The 18,123-nt window shown below is 26.5% G+C and overlaps 2 protein-coding genes across 7 annotated transcripts; both read right to left on the bottom strand.

Moving 5' to 3' along the window:
* Positions 1-3,640: 3,640 nt before the first annotated feature.
* Positions 3,641-14,697, bottom strand: LOC114195522 (uncharacterized). Of its 5 annotated transcripts, XM_028086023.2 has the most exons (8): positions 14,538-14,697; positions 14,316-14,384; positions 12,043-12,111; positions 10,010-10,078; positions 5,266-5,524; positions 4,901-4,991; positions 4,227-4,353; positions 3,641-4,112 (listed from the first exon to the last, which is right to left on the bottom strand). In XM_028086023.2, exons 5-8 carry the CDS (start codon positions 5,508-5,510, stop codon positions 3,991-3,993), a joined length of 585 nt encoding a protein of 194 aa, XP_027941824.2. In that variant the 5' UTR covers positions 5,511-5,524; positions 10,010-10,078; positions 12,043-12,111; positions 14,316-14,384; positions 14,538-14,697; the 3' UTR covers positions 3,641-3,990. The 5 variants fall into 5 exon arrangements, with proteins under 5 accessions (XP_027941824.2, XP_085521338.1, XP_027941823.2 ...); XM_085665212.1 differs by lacking the exon at positions 12,043-12,111; XM_028086022.2 differs by lacking the exons at positions 14,316-14,384; positions 14,538-14,697 and adding an exon at positions 12,266-12,416.
* Positions 14,698-16,036: 1,339 nt separating this feature from the next.
* On the bottom strand, positions 16,037-17,905 carry LOC114193775 (BAG family molecular chaperone regulator 4-like). Of its 2 annotated transcripts, none has more exons than XM_028083707.2 (4): positions 17,486-17,905; positions 16,760-17,004; positions 16,534-16,680; positions 16,037-16,437 (listed from the first exon to the last, which is right to left on the bottom strand). In XM_028083707.2, the coding sequence occupies exons 1-4, from the start codon at positions 17,676-17,678 to the stop codon at positions 16,240-16,242; spliced, it is 783 nt and encodes a 260-aa protein (XP_027939508.1). In that variant the 5' UTR covers positions 17,679-17,905; the 3' UTR covers positions 16,037-16,239. The 2 variants fall into 2 exon arrangements, with proteins under 2 accessions (XP_027939508.1, XP_027939507.1); XM_028083706.2 differs by having other exon boundaries at positions 16,760-17,016; positions 17,486-17,826.
* Positions 17,906-18,123: the final 218 nt, after the last annotated feature.

The raw sequence follows: 18,123 nt of genomic DNA, 5'->3' as shown, positions 1-18,123 counted from the left end.
TCTTGAAGAATGATGAAATGATAGAGGACTATCCAAAGATTCCATACAAGAACCTTTACAATTTAAAAGAACCTATGACAAAGGTAAGAGCAAGATTGAAAGATCAAAATTATTGAAGGCTCCTGAAAGAATATGAAAATCATGGCTTAAAACACATTTGAAAGATAGTTTTTAGGAGAATTAGTTGATGTTTTTAGACTTTGGGTTTTCTCTTAAAAATTAGTTATGTTCTATGTTTTTGGGCTTTGGGTTTTCCTTCATAAATTAGTGTATGTTTTGGGTTTGGGCCTTCTTGTAGGGTTTTTAGGTTTTCTTAAACTTATGTATCTATATATAGAGGTATCAAAAATAATGTAGTCACTATTACTCATATATTGAAATTGATTTTCATTAAAGAGAGGATTCTCCTTGTTCTTGGCTTAGGTCTCCGGTTCTTACTAAAGATTAATATCTTTGTGACAAATCTTCACTTGACTTATCAATCTGCTAGATTGTGGCGTCCTCCATCTCTGTCTAATTTCGTGTTCTTCTCTGACAATATCCAAATTGTTAATTCCGTTTATAGACCTTTTACATAAAGATTCAGAAAATTTTATGAATTATTATGAATTTTTCACAAACGCAACTTTTTCTTTGAGTTTCACTTTTTGGGAAATATTTCTAGCGTCTTTTTTTTATAAATCGGTTTATTCCTATTTAAAAAATTTGAATTTATTAAATTTATTTGAAAAAAGTTTTCTTAAAAAAAAATGTTGCCGATCATTTTCAAAATATCATATATAATTGGTCGTATAATCATGGTTATATAGATCTTTTTTATGAAAAATCTTTAATTGCTAGTATCAGAAGATTAGTGAAATTAAATTCTTTTTTTGATAAAAAAAGAATTGATGGAATTACGAATGGAATAGGTATTACAAGTTTTTTTCTAGGAGAAGCTATCAAATATGTGAGGGGGGGGAGGGGGCGAATAGCTTCGTATATATTATTGTATATTCTAAATATATTAATCTTTCTAGTAATTTTATTGTTACCCAAAAACGATCATACTCTTTCCTGTATAGGATTGTATATTAATCCACTCTTTACATATGTTCTCAAATATATTCTTAGTTTAATAAACTTCAACTTTAATTCTCGATTATTTAAGTGCTTGATTGGTTAAATAGTAGATTTAGAAGTCGAGTAATTATCAATTTAACAGTGCTTGGATGATTTTTTTTTTCTTTTACTGTATATTTTCATTTACATGTACTAGATTACAATTGGATATTTGTGTACATGTTTTCGGATATCGAAGATGTTGAAGAAATAAGTGACATGTGAGAAAAGACATATTATATATTATTTGTAATAAATAATTAAACATTTTTGCATGATAAATAATTGAGCGTTTGAAAGTAAATATATAGAAATTATTGAAATATTAATGGTAAATACTTATTATTTTATTTAAAATCAATATTGTAATAAATAAGGAGTAAGAACAATTGAGAATGGTGGATGAGTTATAACGAGTCTATAACCCTTATTAAAGATGGAGAAAATAGTTTAAGGAAAATAAGTATGATTAGGAGAGAAGTTTCTTTACTTTCTTCTATTAGTTTGTTTAATTTTTATCTTAAATAAATTCTAGACTCATGTTTGTGTATTGTGTTTTGTAGTTTTACTAATGACACCTCCCTGTTTGAAGTTGTCACCTTCTAAAGGAATGAAGCTAGTCCAAGGGAGTGTACTTAACACACCCCCAGTTTTGCTGAGGAGACATCATTGGAAGTTGAAGTGGGGATCCTTGTGCACACTTGGAAGTGAGAGAATTCACTTTTTTAAAGATTTTGAAAATATTCTCTTTTGTACCACCCCTCTCCTAATCATTAGATTTCTAAAAGATACTTTTTGATTTTGCTAGGTAGTCCTCATCTTTGTATAATTGTTAGGAGGTTCCTTTCTTTGTTTATTTAAGAGGACATCTCCTCCACTTGTAATTGCTTGTTGATGAAGAACTAAAGTTATTATAGTCATTTTTTGCGTGTCTCTCTTTCTAGAATGAACTTATCTCCTTTCTCTTATCTTAAACTTTGGTTCAAGTTGTGACAACCATAATTTATCTTGGGATGTGAACTATCCCCAAGTGGCGTGTCACCTTCCCCATCCTCTTTCTTTACCCTCATTGTTCTTTAATTTCAAGTTCTTATGTTCATTTTATGCTTCCACCTATTACGTTGTGTTTATTGTCTTTGTTCATTTCTTTCATTTATTGGAATCATTTTATCTTCTTTGTTGAATCTCTTGAAATAAATATTCACATCCAACTAACCTTGTTATCTTAATATTCAATAAGGATTTTCTTGAGACTTTTTTTAAGCAACATAAGCACAAACATCATGTCCTATAAAAATATACAAGAATGACTCTAATCAAAGTTCATAAACATGCATTTCATGCAATAAACATATATTAAGTTGTACAAAAAAGTTAGATTTGAAAAATAAATAAACATGAATAATATAGTTCTTTAACTACTCTTTTGATCCATTTTTTTGTCCAAAAATATCTGGTCCTCTAGTTTTTTTAGTCTCAAATTGGTTCCATTTTTTAAAATTTGATATAATTTGGTTATTTTTGTTAAGTTTCTTGAAGCAAAGCAAAAAAATTTCATCAAAATTGACACTAGAATTATGTCAACTCACAACTTCAATTTTTATGGAAAAACCTTGATCCAATTCAAAATATTTAACAAAAAAAGAGACCAAATTACATTATTTTTTCAAAAATCAAAACTAAATTAAAACTAAAAAGAAATTAGAAGACCAACTTGATATTTTGAACTAAAATAAAAACCAAAAGTGTAATCTCAAACATTTTATATAAATTAGTTAAAATATTATATTTATTTTTTTCTCATAATAAAACATAATAAAATTATTATTATTATAATTATAGAATTAAATATAAATATTTTTTATAATATTACTATAATTAATTTTTATTTATAACAATTAAGTTTAAAAAATAATTAAATAAAAAGATGGTTAAATTTAACAATGATCACTTAAAAAATAATATTAAGAAAATAATTATTTTTATTTAAAAATATTCAAAAGGTCAAATTAAAAAATTAAATATGGACAATAAATAAAAAAAAATTCTTATCTATTGATATATAAATTTTTTAGAATATTAAATATATAAATATATTAAAAATATTAATTTTTTAAAAATATATTTAAAATTAAATAATAAATTATATAAGTATAAACAAATTAGGGAGGTCATGGCTCCTTTTTCATAACGTAGGTCCGCTAGTGATTAAATTATATTTACCTTTATCTTGTAGAACTTCTTTGAACAAATTCGCTTATGTTTTGGAAACCTATTTAAGGGGAAATGTTCTTTTCCTTTCTTATTCTACTCCATTTCTCCACTTTCATTACCAATTTTATTCATGTCTTTCATTAGTATTGCAACTTTTATATTATCTTCTATGAAGAATGATTGAGTTGATATATATATTATATCACCTTATTATCAAATATCAAAATAAATAATTTTTTTATTTTATTTCATTTTATATATATATATATATATATATATATATATTTCATTTTTTTATCAATAATCCCAATACACAGTCAAAAAAGAATAATAATTTTCGTGTATAACTATATAAAATAAAAGTTTCTTGATCTAAGAAAGAAATACTAGGGCCTAAACGTGCTATGCAAACTTTGTTGGGCCAAAATAAATGGCTTTTATTTAGGCTTTCTTTCTTTTGGACAAGTTCAAGTATCTCACTATCCACCAAAGAAGAAAGCATTACATTTCCATCATGTCTATCAAATAAAAATAATAATAATAATAATTTAGTAACAAAGGACTCCAAAAGTCGTTAATCAAAAGATAATCTTTTTAAAAAAACAGTAACTGTTCCAATTTCTAAAACAGATTAAGAAAAGACATTCTGCAGTAATCTGAGTTTCCGCGATTGAATCAGATGAAGGCTGAAGGGTTAAAGTTGGAATTGGTCATAAGCTGCAACGATCTCAAATTAACCATTCTCCTTTGCACTTCCATCATTCTACCAACTTCTGCTCTGTTCTTTTCAATCTCAACTATCAAAAAAACAATTCAACTTTTACAAATCTTGTTACAAATACAAAAATAATGTTCCAGTAATATAAATTTTAGATTCTATTATGGTTCTAATATGTTTATGACATTGTTACCTTCTTGAAGAATTCTTTGCTTTTCACGAGCTGCCAAATGAAATTTCAGTGTATGATTCTCAATTTCCAACGACAGATGCTTCTTTCGTTGCTCTGCAATTTCTCCATGGAGAACTTCTCTCTTCCTCTGCAACCAATTTTTTTCATATTCAAATCACAAAATCTACAACTTTATCATCAAAACACAGTTTCATATAATCTAACATTCTTGTCTTTCAACATGGAACAACTCACACTCATAACACTATAATATTACATTTTTTCACAACTTCAAAATTTTCACTTTTATTTTGATTTCAAACATTTATACTGAAAAAGTAAAGGTGTATAGTTTTTATTACTTTGAATGTAAATTTTTAAAAATGAGAAATAACATGACATTTTTATAACTAAAAAAAAAAGAAAATTAATTTTTTTTTTACAAACTACTCGAAAATTGATATTCTACAATGTCTATTCTCAAAAGGGTTTTTAGAATTTCGTTTGGTACAGAGTAAAACAGATATTATGAAAATTCAGTGTCCTAATTTTTCATTAGCGATATTTGTTCTTGGTGAGATATTCGTTTTAAGGAAAGTAAAATCATTTTATATCCCAAAACTACGCAAATAAACATGGATTGTTTATGCATGAACAGAGAGTAAAAATATAAAATTGATCGTTTGGTGAATCACCTCGCATGATTTCAATTCGTTTTCCAACTCCTCAACGTATGCAAGTTTCTTCAATCTCGATCTTCGTGCAGCATATCTGTTTGAGACGATTCTAATCACCATAAAAAAAAAAATTATACAAAACCACAAACGTATATATATTTTCATATCATTATTAACTACACAAAAAACATTTTTCCATAAAGAGTATTGAAATCACAAAGGTTTAATGATTTTTTTCTTTAATTATACATAACTATTTCATCATTATATATAATGCAAGCATGTAAAAAATTAATGATCATCAGTGTATTTTAAAGATACAACAGATGAACAACAGAGAAAAAATTAGTAGAGAATCCAAACTTGAAACAACATATACATACCTTTTAAACTTATTTCTCATTTCTTGCTCAATGTTTGGTTGGAGTTCATTGAAATTGTTGTGGTCTCCATTAAGGTTTTCCTCTGTAAGAATTTGATCATTTTCTGGAATGGTCGGAAGCTTTTGGAGTGGCTTGGAGGGTTTTCTCCATGGTTGAGGTCTTAGAGGAACAGGCTTAACCAAAATGGGTATCTTTGACCATATTTTTTCTTCTATTAGGTTTCCTGTAATCTTAACTTCTTCCATTTTCCCCTGTCTCTCTGCAAAACAAGGAGTTAAGCAGGATTAATGAGTAATTAGTTTGCATGAAATTTAAGCAGAAAATATATCATAAATATTCACATCATGATATTAGAGAAAGTAGAAAACGCGCATGGTAACTTGATAGCATTTTATTATTATTTTTGTATGGACAGAATATATTTTATGTTGCATTAATGATATGACAAATTGATAGAGGGTAAAGAGGAAAACCACATGCATGTAAAAGGAATAGAGTGAAAAATGTTAATGACAAAACATCAAACTTGTGTATATAGGATTTAATGATCTGGTAAAATGAATGCTTTTGATATATCTTTTTCAACACAAAGAAGATACACGTATATTTACCAAATATACCTTCTGGAAAGAAGCTTTGTTCCTTAAATACGTGGGAAGAACATGGTATGTTTAGTTGTTGGATTAGGATAGTTTTTGCAAATTCATGTAATCTTTGTAAGGATTGTATTGTTGTCACATGAACTAGGTAATAACTTACTTATCTCAAGCAATTATTAATTAAAACAGGAAAAACATTTTTGGGAAGAAATGAATGTGTATTTTTTAATCAAATATGAATAGATCATTTACCATCTATGACTATTGATTGACCACTACACATCTATTAAGAAAATTTATGGCAAGCTAAGAGTATTTCCTAATTCATTGAAGAATTATGCGATGAAGATGTATTTCACCACACTACAGTGTCTAACATTCATTTTTTGTACTAATTTGGATCTTCAGAAATTAAGATGATAAATGTATGTTTTGCATTTGGTTCTTGATTAGTATCGTTCTTTTATTCATCTGTAAACTACAACTAATAAAGACGTGTAATTATAACAAAAATGGTATTAACTTTTAAACAAAATGGAAACCTGGTGTGTTAATCAAAACTTGCGTAAATTAAAATTTATATTTACACATTAGTTTGATATTCGCAGATGGGTTGTTGCCAGTGGATATCGAACTCCCAATCTGACCTTTAACACCCTCTCAACAAGAGAGATGCCTTGCGGTAATTAGTGTATTATGCTTATCTTGAAAATTCTATAGAGTTTTCGATCCTTCATTTGTAATTATTAGGTAAGGATGGTAAATTAATTCAACTTATATCTATGTTATATACGTGTATGTTCGAATTAACTTTTGTTATCATATGTATAAATTTTATATGTAATCCTTTTTCATTAAAGATTTTTTTAGTCGATGATATTGTCACATTAATGGAAAATGGATTAATTACATTTGATTGCAGAGGATCAAACGTTAAAAAATGTAATGATATTTTTGTTAATAAGAGAAATATTTTTACATATGATCCTTTGGTTAGATGTGAAAAATCTCATTTATATCATACCCTTTGTGATTAGATATAAATTTACGCCGTAATCCTTGTGTTCAGATGTAAATGAGACTTTTTATGTTTTACTACAAAGGGTCAAATTTGACTATAAAGGATCAAGCGTAAAAAGTTTAATATATCTAACCACAAAGGGTATGATTAGAGATGCGATAACCTTTTATTTCTCATATCTTCTCCCCGGAAGACCTAAGCGCAAAACTTCTCTTTTCTTTGACGACCATGAGTTTGGTGAAGGCTCCATTGGTGACCAAAATAGCTCATTTCTTTATCTTTTATGCGTGGTTTTCTCTTGGGGAGCGGTTAGTTGTCTAAACCTTTACTTTGTATACATTGAATTCCTAATTATTTTTTTGGAAACTAAATAATGTCTCCTTTTGTTACTGATGAGTTTCTCATGGTGGTTGTTTCGATTACGTTTAAGTTTTTGTTGGTCAAGTGTGTCATTGATGTATATGTTCTATATCTTCATGGTTGTTTTTGGAATCTTAATAACTAAAATGCATAAATGTCTCAATTATGATTATCTTTTTGCCTATTATTGTCGTTTGTGCTTAAAGTCATTGCAATTGTTATTCTTTTTTTTATATTTCATGTTTAGCTTTAAAGTCAAAACCACTTATTTAAAAAAATGCAAAATATTTACATTAGCTGCTATAAAGTTCGGCGTAAACTTGTGTTAGGTACTATAAGGTCCAATGTGAATTTACAGACAAAATTCTTGACATAAATTTACATCACCCGCATAGACGTCGTCGAATTATTAAAAGACATAAAAAGTTTGAAATTTTAGACATAAAATAAAAATCATTCTTATTGTAACGTATATTATAATAAATACCTTATATTTTTATTACATTTTATATTAACCTAGGGTGGACACAAAATCAAAGTGTAATATGAAATTGATTACAATTATGTACTTAATATTAATATCAATTGGAATTAACATAAATTTTGTCATGAAATATATATAAAATATGAATTGTAACATGCATATTAATAAAGTAGCAAAAGTAATTTATTTTACTAAACTATCCTAAAATAGAAATTAATATTTCAGTTTAATTAATCGTTTGCTCCTAATTTTTGTAAAATTAGTCCTAAATGTGTCTCTCAATTTTTTTTTAATCACAATTAAGTTTTAATTTTGTTTAAATATTTTATGCAATTATGTCATTTATGTTAGGGTTGTACCAACAACGTTAAAGACATGTTATATGTTAGTTCATAGTTTTTTTTTTGTTTTTTTTTTAATTTTCTTTTTCAGGTTTCAGGTTAGTGTCATGCCTACGAACCGACCCGTTCGGCCAAGCCTACATTGTCATCCCTAATCACAATGTGTGAGAACTCTTCCTCAACTTCTCATCACATGAAATATTAATCTTTATGACTTAAGACCATCATTGATGTTAGAAGATCTTTATCATAACATAGGTTTTAATACTTAATCGACTACTCAAACAAGTTCACACATCACCCTATATGTATGATGTCAAATTTATACAATTCTCATCAATCTACAATCATTTTCATATAAGATACAAATTGCATCAATTCCAATAAGCATTGTGATCTGATATAACTCATTTAATTAAAACCATAAATTAATCATAATTTCCTCAAGCATAATTCTTTACTCATTTCAAACAATCTTATTCCCTTAACTTATAGTATACTTGTTTAAATTCATATATCAATTTTGTAAACTATCACAAGGAAAGATATAAAAATTTACTCACTATTCTAAATTATATTCAAAACTCAATACACAAAAAAATCTATAACTCACATCTATAATTTAGTTGTCACATCAATATGTCAATAATATCATTCAATTCAAAACATGTCAAACAATAATTTATTATGCAAAACACAATAACATTTAATAATTATACTAATCTTTTAAATAATTATATATTATTTAACGATTGAATCTAAGAATTATATTCAATTTATAATTAAATTTAATAATTTATAATTGAATTTAGAAAATAATTAAGAAAATTGTATAATATTTATAAAACAATTAAATTTAGTCTCAATTTGAAAAGGACAAAATTGCTCCAATTTAACCAAAATTGGGACTAGATTAAATATAAATAACGATATAGAGACCAAATTGAACAAAAATAATGAATACAGATACTAAATTAAATAAAAGAAAATAACACAACCACAAGTTGACATGTGGCAGAATTATGTCCTCACATGTGGATAATTTTTTTAAAATTAAAAATTTTAAAAAATTAAAAATTAAAAATTAAAAATTAAAAATTAAAAATTAAAAATTAAAAATTAAAAATTAAAAATTAAAAATTAAAAATTAAAAATTAAAAATTAAAAATTAAAAATTAAAAATTAAAAATCAAAAATTAAAAATTAAAAATTAAAAATTAAAAATTAAAAATTAAAAATTAAAAATTAAAAATTAAAAATTAAAAATTAATAATTAAAAATTAATAATTAAAAATTAAAAATTAAAAATTAAAAATTAAAAATTAAAAATTAAAAATTAAAAATTAAAAATTAATAATTAATAATTAAAAATTAAAAATTAAAAATTAATATATCAAACTCTTAGCTCAAGAAGTGTCAAATCTAGTCAATCAAAAGGTTCATCAAGGACTTCAGATCAACAACATCAAAAACTCATATTTCATTTACCATTTGATTGGTGAACATGATCAATGGATCTCAATAAACATTTTCTCTTACATTCGAGAACTCAAACAGATTATACCAGTACAAAACATACCCTTTGAAATCAATTAAGTCATGTTTATCAATCCATAAAATAACTTTCGAGCTAAAATCTCAAATTATAGATATCATCTTTTTCTTTTATCTAAATTTCTCTACCAGCAGGTTCATACTTTAACAACATCAAACAAGCGAAATCACTTCATGCATCAGTTCAAACATTCATAAATCAAAATTTCAACCACAATCTCATTCAAAAAATTGCATCAATCCAAATTCAGATACACGTCAATGCTCCACAGATCAATTAATTATTTTACTGAAAATAAATCTATACAACACTCACTCAGAGGTATAACAAATGTTTAATTCCTTCAATTATAACACATCTTTTAAAGCATCTAACTTTCCTTACCTTAGAAAACAATCCAACAACTCGAAAAGCCCCAAACTGCCTTTGAACACACGAACACTCTCCCTCAACCTACAGATATCGAAAACCCGTCAGATTGAGCCAAAAGAGCCTCTGATTAGTAAAGAGTAAAATTAAAGACTCTAAGAGCACATGCAATCCGATCAAACTTTACACACTACCAAAACAGATTGGATATCAAAGAACATTGAAACTTTTACTTACTCGAATGAAAAATTTGTTAGATTAGAATTGAAGAGTGCTTCGCTGCAAACGAAATCTCTATCTCTCATCAAGAAAAAAAAACGAGATTTGAGTGAGGAGAATGAAGAACAGACAGAGGTTTTCAGAAAAAGTGCTTTAAGGAAGAATGTGCCTTTTAACTTTAAGAGTGGTTGGTTTTGAGTCTTTCTAATAAAAACAATTTTATATTTTATAAGGGTTTTTCATCAATAAAATATTTTAAAAAATATGATTTTCAATAAATACTTTTATATTTTATTTCTAACTCTAATGTCAATTTTTATTTATTAATTTTAATTTATTTTCTAATCTAAATATTTCTATTTTTAAAAAGGATTAATCATTAAAATAACAGTAAATCAATCATAAATTTAATATATATTTATATATTCAATTTTTATTATAAATCTTAATTATAATATAATTTATATGTTCAAATTCTAAAAAATTGTATTATTTTCGTACTTAGAACATATTTGTTTGATCTTCTAAAATTCAGTTATACTACTTAATTTTTTTATTAATGTTATATTGAAAACTTATCAACGACACTTCAGGATAGAATTTTATACGTCTAATTAAAATTATTTTTAATTGTAAAATTAATTTAATAAAATCATTATTCACACTTTTCGTAAGCTATCCTTAAGTCAAAGATATATTTTAACTTTAAAAAGATGTAAAGATCTTAAAAATTTGAAAGGATATAAAACACATTTACCTGATTACTTTTTTATTAACTGAAATTTGTGGATAGAAATAAATAACTATTAATAACCGGCATTCATTATTAATAATAATTAAGTTTTAATATATTAAATGAAATAAAATAATTATAGAAATAAAATAATTATCTTTATTATTTGGCAGTTCGAAAATCCAAACTTTACAAAATAAAAAATGTCAAGCAATCATTTACTATGCAAAAACACAGTAACATTTAATAATTACATTATAATAATATTTTATTTAACACAATTACAAATTAACATGTGACAGAGTTGTGTCCTGACATGTGGAATTTTTTTTTTAAATTTTAAAATTAAAAAAATTAAAAAAATTAAAAAATATAAAAAATTATAAAATTAAAAATTAAAAATTGAAAATTAAAAAAAATTAAAAGGTGACTCGTGACATGCACTATTCACTCACATTAACAACTTAATCACCCTTAATAAAAAGGACCAAACTGAACAAACTCAACGAAAATAAAGTCTAAATCTAAATGTGTATTTAAGTCTTAATATATCAAACTCTTAACCCAAGAAGTACCAAATCTAGTCAATCAAAGGGTTCATCAAGGGTTTCACATCAACAACATCAAAAACTCAGATTTCATTTACCATTTGATTGGTGAACATGATCAATGAATCTCAATAAGCATTTTCTCTTACATTCGAGAACTCAAACAGATTATACCAGTACAAAACATACCATTTAAAATCAATTAAGTCATGTTTACCAATCCATAAAATAACTTTCCAGCCAAAATCTCAAATTACACATATCATCTTTTTCTTTTACCTAAATTACTCAACTAACAAGTTCATACTTTAACAACATCAAACAAACGAAATCACTTCATGCATCAGTTCAAACGTTCATAAATCAGAATTTCAACCACAATCCCATTCAACAAATTGCATCAATCCAAATTCAGATACAGATCAATGCTCCACAAATCAATTAATTATTTCACTGAAAACATATCTATACAACACTCATCAGAGTTATAACAAATGTTCAATTCCTTCAATTATAACACATCTTTTAAAGCATCTAACTTCCCTTACCTTAGAAAACAAATCAACAACTCGAAAAGCCCCAAACTGCCTTCGAACACACGAACACTCTACCTCAACCTACAGATATTGAAAATCCATCTGATTGAGCCAAAAGTGCCTCTGATTAGCAAAGAGTAAAATTAAAGACTCTAGGAGCACATGCAACCCGATCAAACTTGCGCACACTATCAAAACATATTGGACATCAAAGAACATTGAAATTTCGACTTACTCAAATTAAAAATTTGTTGGATTAGAATTGAAGAGGACTTCGCGGCAAACGTAATCCCTATCTCTCCTCAAGAAAAAACAAGGAGATTTGAGTGAGGAGAATGAAGAACAAATTTTCAGGGAAGGTGCTTTGAGGAAGAATGTGCCTTTTAACTTTAAGAGTGGTTGGTTTTGAGTCTTTCTAATAAAAACAATTTTATATTTTATAAGGGTTTTACATCAATAAAATATTTCAAAAAATATAATTTTCAATAAATACTTTTATGAATTATTTCTAACTTTCATATCAATTTTTATTTATTAATTTTTATTTATTTTCTAAATTAAATATTTTTATTTTTAAAAAGGATTAATGATTAAAATAACAGTAAATCATTTATAAATTTAATTTATATTTATATATTTAATTTTTATTATAAATCTTAATTATAATATAATTTATATGTTAAAATTCTAAAAGTTGTATTATTTTCGTACGTCTAAGAACATATTTGTTAGATCTTCTAAAATTCAAATATACTACTTAATTTTTTATTAATGTTATATTGAAAACTTATCAATGACGTTTTCAACATAAAATTTTATACGTCTAACTAAAATTGTTTTTAGTTGTAAAATTAATTTAATAAAATCATTATTCACATACTTTTCGTATGCTATCCTTAAGTAAAAGATGTATAAGAAAATTTTCAAAAGATCTTAAAAATTTGAGAGGATATAAATCACATTTACCTGATTACTTTTTTATTAATTGAATTTTGTCGATAGAAATAAATAACTATTAATAAGGGGCATTCATTAATAATAATAATTAAGTTTTAATATACTAAATGAAAATAAATCAAAGAAAAATGTATAAAAATAAAAATAATTATCTTTATTGTTTGGCAGTTCGGAAATCCAAACTTTAGAAAAAAATGTCAAGCAACCGCAATCATTTACTATACAAAAATACAGTAACATTTAATAATTATATTATAATAATATTTTAAATAATAATATTTTATTTAACAATTGAATCTAAGAATTATATTTAATTCATAATTAAATTTAATAATTTATAATTGAATTTAAAAAATAATTAAGAAAAATGTCAATTTCAATAAAAATACATAATTTTTATAAAATAATTAAATTTAGTTTCAATTTGAAAAGAACAAAATTGTTTCAATTTAATTAAAATTGGAACTAAATTGAATAGAAATAACGATATAGAGACCGAATTGAACAAAAATAATCAATATAGACACTAAATTGAATAGAAAAAAGTATCACAATCACAAATTGACATGTGGCAGAATTGTGTCCTGACATGTGAATTTTTTTTTTTAAATTTAAAAGTTAAAAAAATTAAAAATTAAAAATTAAAAAAATTAAGAGGTGACACATGACATGCATTGTTCACTCACGTTAACTGCTTAATCACCCTTAATAAAAATGACCAAATTGAACAAACACAACAAAAATAGATACAGATACCAGATGTGTATTTAAGTAATCTTAATATATCAAACTCTTAGCTCATGAAGTGTCAAATCTAGTCAATCAAAGGGTTCATCAAGGACTTCACATCAACATCAAAAACTCATATTTCATTTACCATTTGATTGGCGAACATGATTAATGGATTCCAATAAGCATTTTCTCTTATATTCGAAAACTCAAACAGATTAAACCAGTACAAAACATACCCTTTGAAATCAATTAAGTCATGTTTATCAATCCATAAAATAACTTTCGAGCCAAAATCTCAAATTACACATATCATCTTTTTCTTTTATCTAAATTCCTCTACCACCAGGTTCATACTTTAACAACATCAAACAAGCGAAATCACTTCATGCATCAGTTCAAACATTCATAAATCAAAATTTCAACCACAATCTCATTCAAAAAATTGCATCAATCCAAATTCAGATACACGTCAATGCTCCACAGATCAATTAACTATTTTACCGAAAACAAATTTATACAACACTCACTCAGAGCTATAACAAATGTTCAATTCCTTCAATTATAACACATCTTTTAAAGCATCTAACTTTTCTTACCTTAGAAAACAATCCAACAACTCGAAAAGCCCCAAACTGCCTTCGAACACACGAACACTTTGCCTCAACCTACAGATATCAAAAATTCGTCAGATTAAGCCAAAAGAGCCTCTGATTAGTAAAGAGTAAAATTAAAGACTCTAAGAGCACATGCAATCCGATCAAACTTTACATACTACCAAAACAGATTGGACATCAAAGAACATTGAAATTTTGACTTACTCGAATGAAAAACTTGTTGGATTAGAATTGAAGAGGGCTTCGCTGCAAACGTAATCCCTATCTCTCATCAAGAAAAAAAAAACGAGATTTGAGTGAGTAGAATGAAGAACAGACAGAGGTTTTCAGGAAAAGTGCTTTGAGAAAGAATGTGCCTTTTAACTTTAAGAGTAGTTGGTTTTGAATCTTTCTAATAAAAACAATTTTATATTTTATAAGGGTTTTGCGTCAATAAAATATTTTAAAAAATATGATTTTCAGTAAATACTTTTATGAATTATTTCTAACTCTTATGTCAATTTTTATTTATTAATTTTAATTTATTTTCTAATCTAACTATTTTTATTTTTAAAAAGGATTAATCATTAAAATAACAGTAAATCAATTATAAATTTAATTTATATTTATATATTCAATTTTTATTATAAATCTTAATTATAATATAATTTATATGTTAAAAATTTTACGACGTACATTGCGAACATTAGACTTCTAGTTTATTTTAATATTGAGATTAAGATTTTAATAATAATAATAAAAATAAAAACACCCTTCATTATAGATTAAATACAATATTTTGGACCCTGTAATATTCTTAAAATACTAAATATATTCTAAAAAGTTTTATTATTTTCGTACGTGTAAGAACATATTTAAGATCTTCTAAAATTCAAATATACTACTTAATTTTTTTATTAATGTTATATTGAAAACTTTTCAATGACGCTTTTAAGATAGAATTTTATACTTCTAATTAAAATTATTTTTAATTGTAAAATTAATTTAATAAAAATCATCATTCACATATTTTTCGAATGCTATCCTTAAGTAAAAGATATATTTTAACTTTAAAAAGATGTATAAGAAATTTTTTAAGAGATCGTATTTATTGTATTAAAAATTTGAAAGGATATAAAACACATTTACCTAATTACTTTTTTATTAACTGAAATTTGTGGATAGAAATAAATAACTATTAATAACGGGCATTCATTATTAATAATAATAATTTTTTAACATATTAAATGAAAATAAATCGAAGAAAAATGTATAGAAATAAAAATAATTATCTTTATTATTTGGCATTTCGAAAATCCAAACTTTAGAAAAAAAAAGTAAATTAACATTAAAATAATCTTCAAACTAATCTATCTAACCAAAGATATTAGTAATCAAGTTTAAATAAAATTTAAATTCAAATTAAACTAATTTATACTATTTAAAAGGAATAAAAAGTTAAATTAAATGCTTACTGAAGTAGGAAGCATATTAATGGTAAAGAAGGAAAATGATTCTTATTTTAGAGATAGTCAAACCTATAATAGACAAATGAATTATTATTTAAAACATGATAAGTTAACAAAAGTTTTTTTTTTTTTAAATCTTCGACAATCTATCTATTTAAGTAGAATAACATTACTTTATTAAAGTGTGTAAAAAAAAGTTTTGTGAAAATACAACTTTTTCTTATTATTTATATTATTATTATATTACGTTAGATGTATAATAATAATAATAATAATAATATACTGATATCATGTGTTTATTCTGACATGGAGAAGTAAAGTAACATGTACAGGTATCAATTTCTACAACAGACATCACTCTTCACTTCTGAAAACATCTTGGCATTGCACAAACCAAGTTTCTTTCATAGAAGCCTCTTCTACAAATAAACAAACTCAGTGGAAGAAGGACTTTGCATTCATTCAAAGTGCTCCCAGTTTTTAGTAATCACAGTAGTTGCTGGAAATGGAGTTGGTGATTTCATGCTTCCAACTCCCGATTCAAATGCCTCCCAAATTACAGGTACTGCATTAATGTTTCCACCATTGCTAAATGCACCACAATTTCTTGCCTTCAGGTTGTCAACTGTGTCCACATAACTCTGTACACGACGCACCTGTGTTCAAACAATCACTTTAAGTGTCACATTAAATCTAGTTCTTGTATCAGAGGGCACAACATATAAAAATTAAGTTTCTTAGTTGTTACTAACCTCAAATCTTCTTTGTGCCTTGGCTTCTCCATCTGCAGCAATGGAATCCAATTTAAGCAATTGAACCATTAGTAGTTCTGTCAAGATTGCAAACTCTTTGTCTTCAACCTTTGTACCATCAGAAACAGTTGTCTCCAAAGCAACCACCTAAAAACCATCAAACATTGCTGCCATTATTTTCAAAATTCCAATGAAGTTTTTCTGTTTTCACGACAAGGAATAGCACCTTTTTATGTAGCTTGTCAACTTCTGTTCTGACAGTGGAGATGGCTTCCCATGCCTTCAAAGTATCTTCACTCTTCTGCATCTCCTCAAGCTTCTTCTCCTTGCTGGCTGGATCCTCAAGCAAGACAACCTTAGACATGTCTTTCACCCCCACCATATGCAACCATTCCTCATCCTCCTTCTCTTTCCCTCTAACTAGTAACCTTTGCTCCTTTGGCTCAAGACCAGTCTCCGTTGCAAGCACCCCTTTTAAATGTCCTTCCATTGAACCAGAACAGAATACTCACTCAACAATTTCAGAATCTAACATACCTATAATTCTCACAACATGCCTGTTCTGAATTCTAACAACCTTTTTCAAACAGTGCAACAATACTATGATAATGACAGTTACTCTGTCCAAAACGTATGCTTTCAGCAAGGTCAGTGTCAAACAAAGATTAAACGTAAAAGGGAAGAAGGGGATTGATGAGTTAACATTGTCAGGACCTGAAGTACGATTCCAACATCTCCTAATCGATCATAAGAGAAATTTCCCACTTGGTACTGAGATAATAAAATAAAACCCATGTATAAAAAAGTGATCTTTTGGATGATTTCAAAACAGGTTATACATTATAAATTGCAACAAACGTTACCCTTTTGATACCAGGATCCAAGGTGTGTAAATTAGGAAAAGATAGGTAATAACTCCCCGAAAATGCAAACAATCCTATGCTATGCTTACCAAAAGTGGATTGTGCAGGAACAGTGAGCTCATGGTGATAGGAACCATGAGAGACCTTGATTTTGATCATGGGACTAGAAGAGGAGTCAAGGGATTTTCTCTTCTGAACAAGCATGCCACCAGGTCTGAGCTCCCAATCTATGTTTCCCTTAACACCATCATTAGCTTCACCTTTTGAAGATGATGTTTTCATTGGTAAAATATAGCAATAGAGGATGATAAAGAGAGAAGAAGGTGGAGCTAACTGAGAGAAGCAAGAGAAGAATCAGAAGAACGAAAGAAGTCATTGGAGTAAGCAAACAAAAGTGGTTTCGGAAAGGGACCCCTCAACTGTCTTTTGCAAAGACAACACTTGCTCAGTTACAACACACAGAAAAAGAAAGTAGAGTTGGTACAAAACTATACCGTACATAGCTTAGTATAACACATGCAAGAATCATTTCAACGTATGTAATTAGAATCATTACCCTTTTTTCTCGTTGAATCATGGCTTTGGGGTGTTCACAAAGGACCTGACAGAGACATTGAATGAACAAGACATGCTTCCAACTCGACACTTATGAAACTGTAATAAGTTTTAGTACGATAACATGTCAAACTTTTTTTACTAAGCCTGTTTAAGAGCAGTGTTATGTTAA

Source organism: Vigna unguiculata, chromosome 8, assembly GCF_037176805.1.
Source record: "Vigna unguiculata cultivar grain cowpea cultivar isolate G323 ecotype 2 chromosome 8, ASM3717680v1, whole genome shotgun sequence".
NCBI lineage: Eukaryota > Viridiplantae > Streptophyta > Magnoliopsida > Fabales > Fabaceae > Vigna > Vigna unguiculata.
The sequence above is the reverse complement of the archived record's forward strand: the minus strand, read 5'-3'. Positions and strand labels throughout refer to the sequence as shown.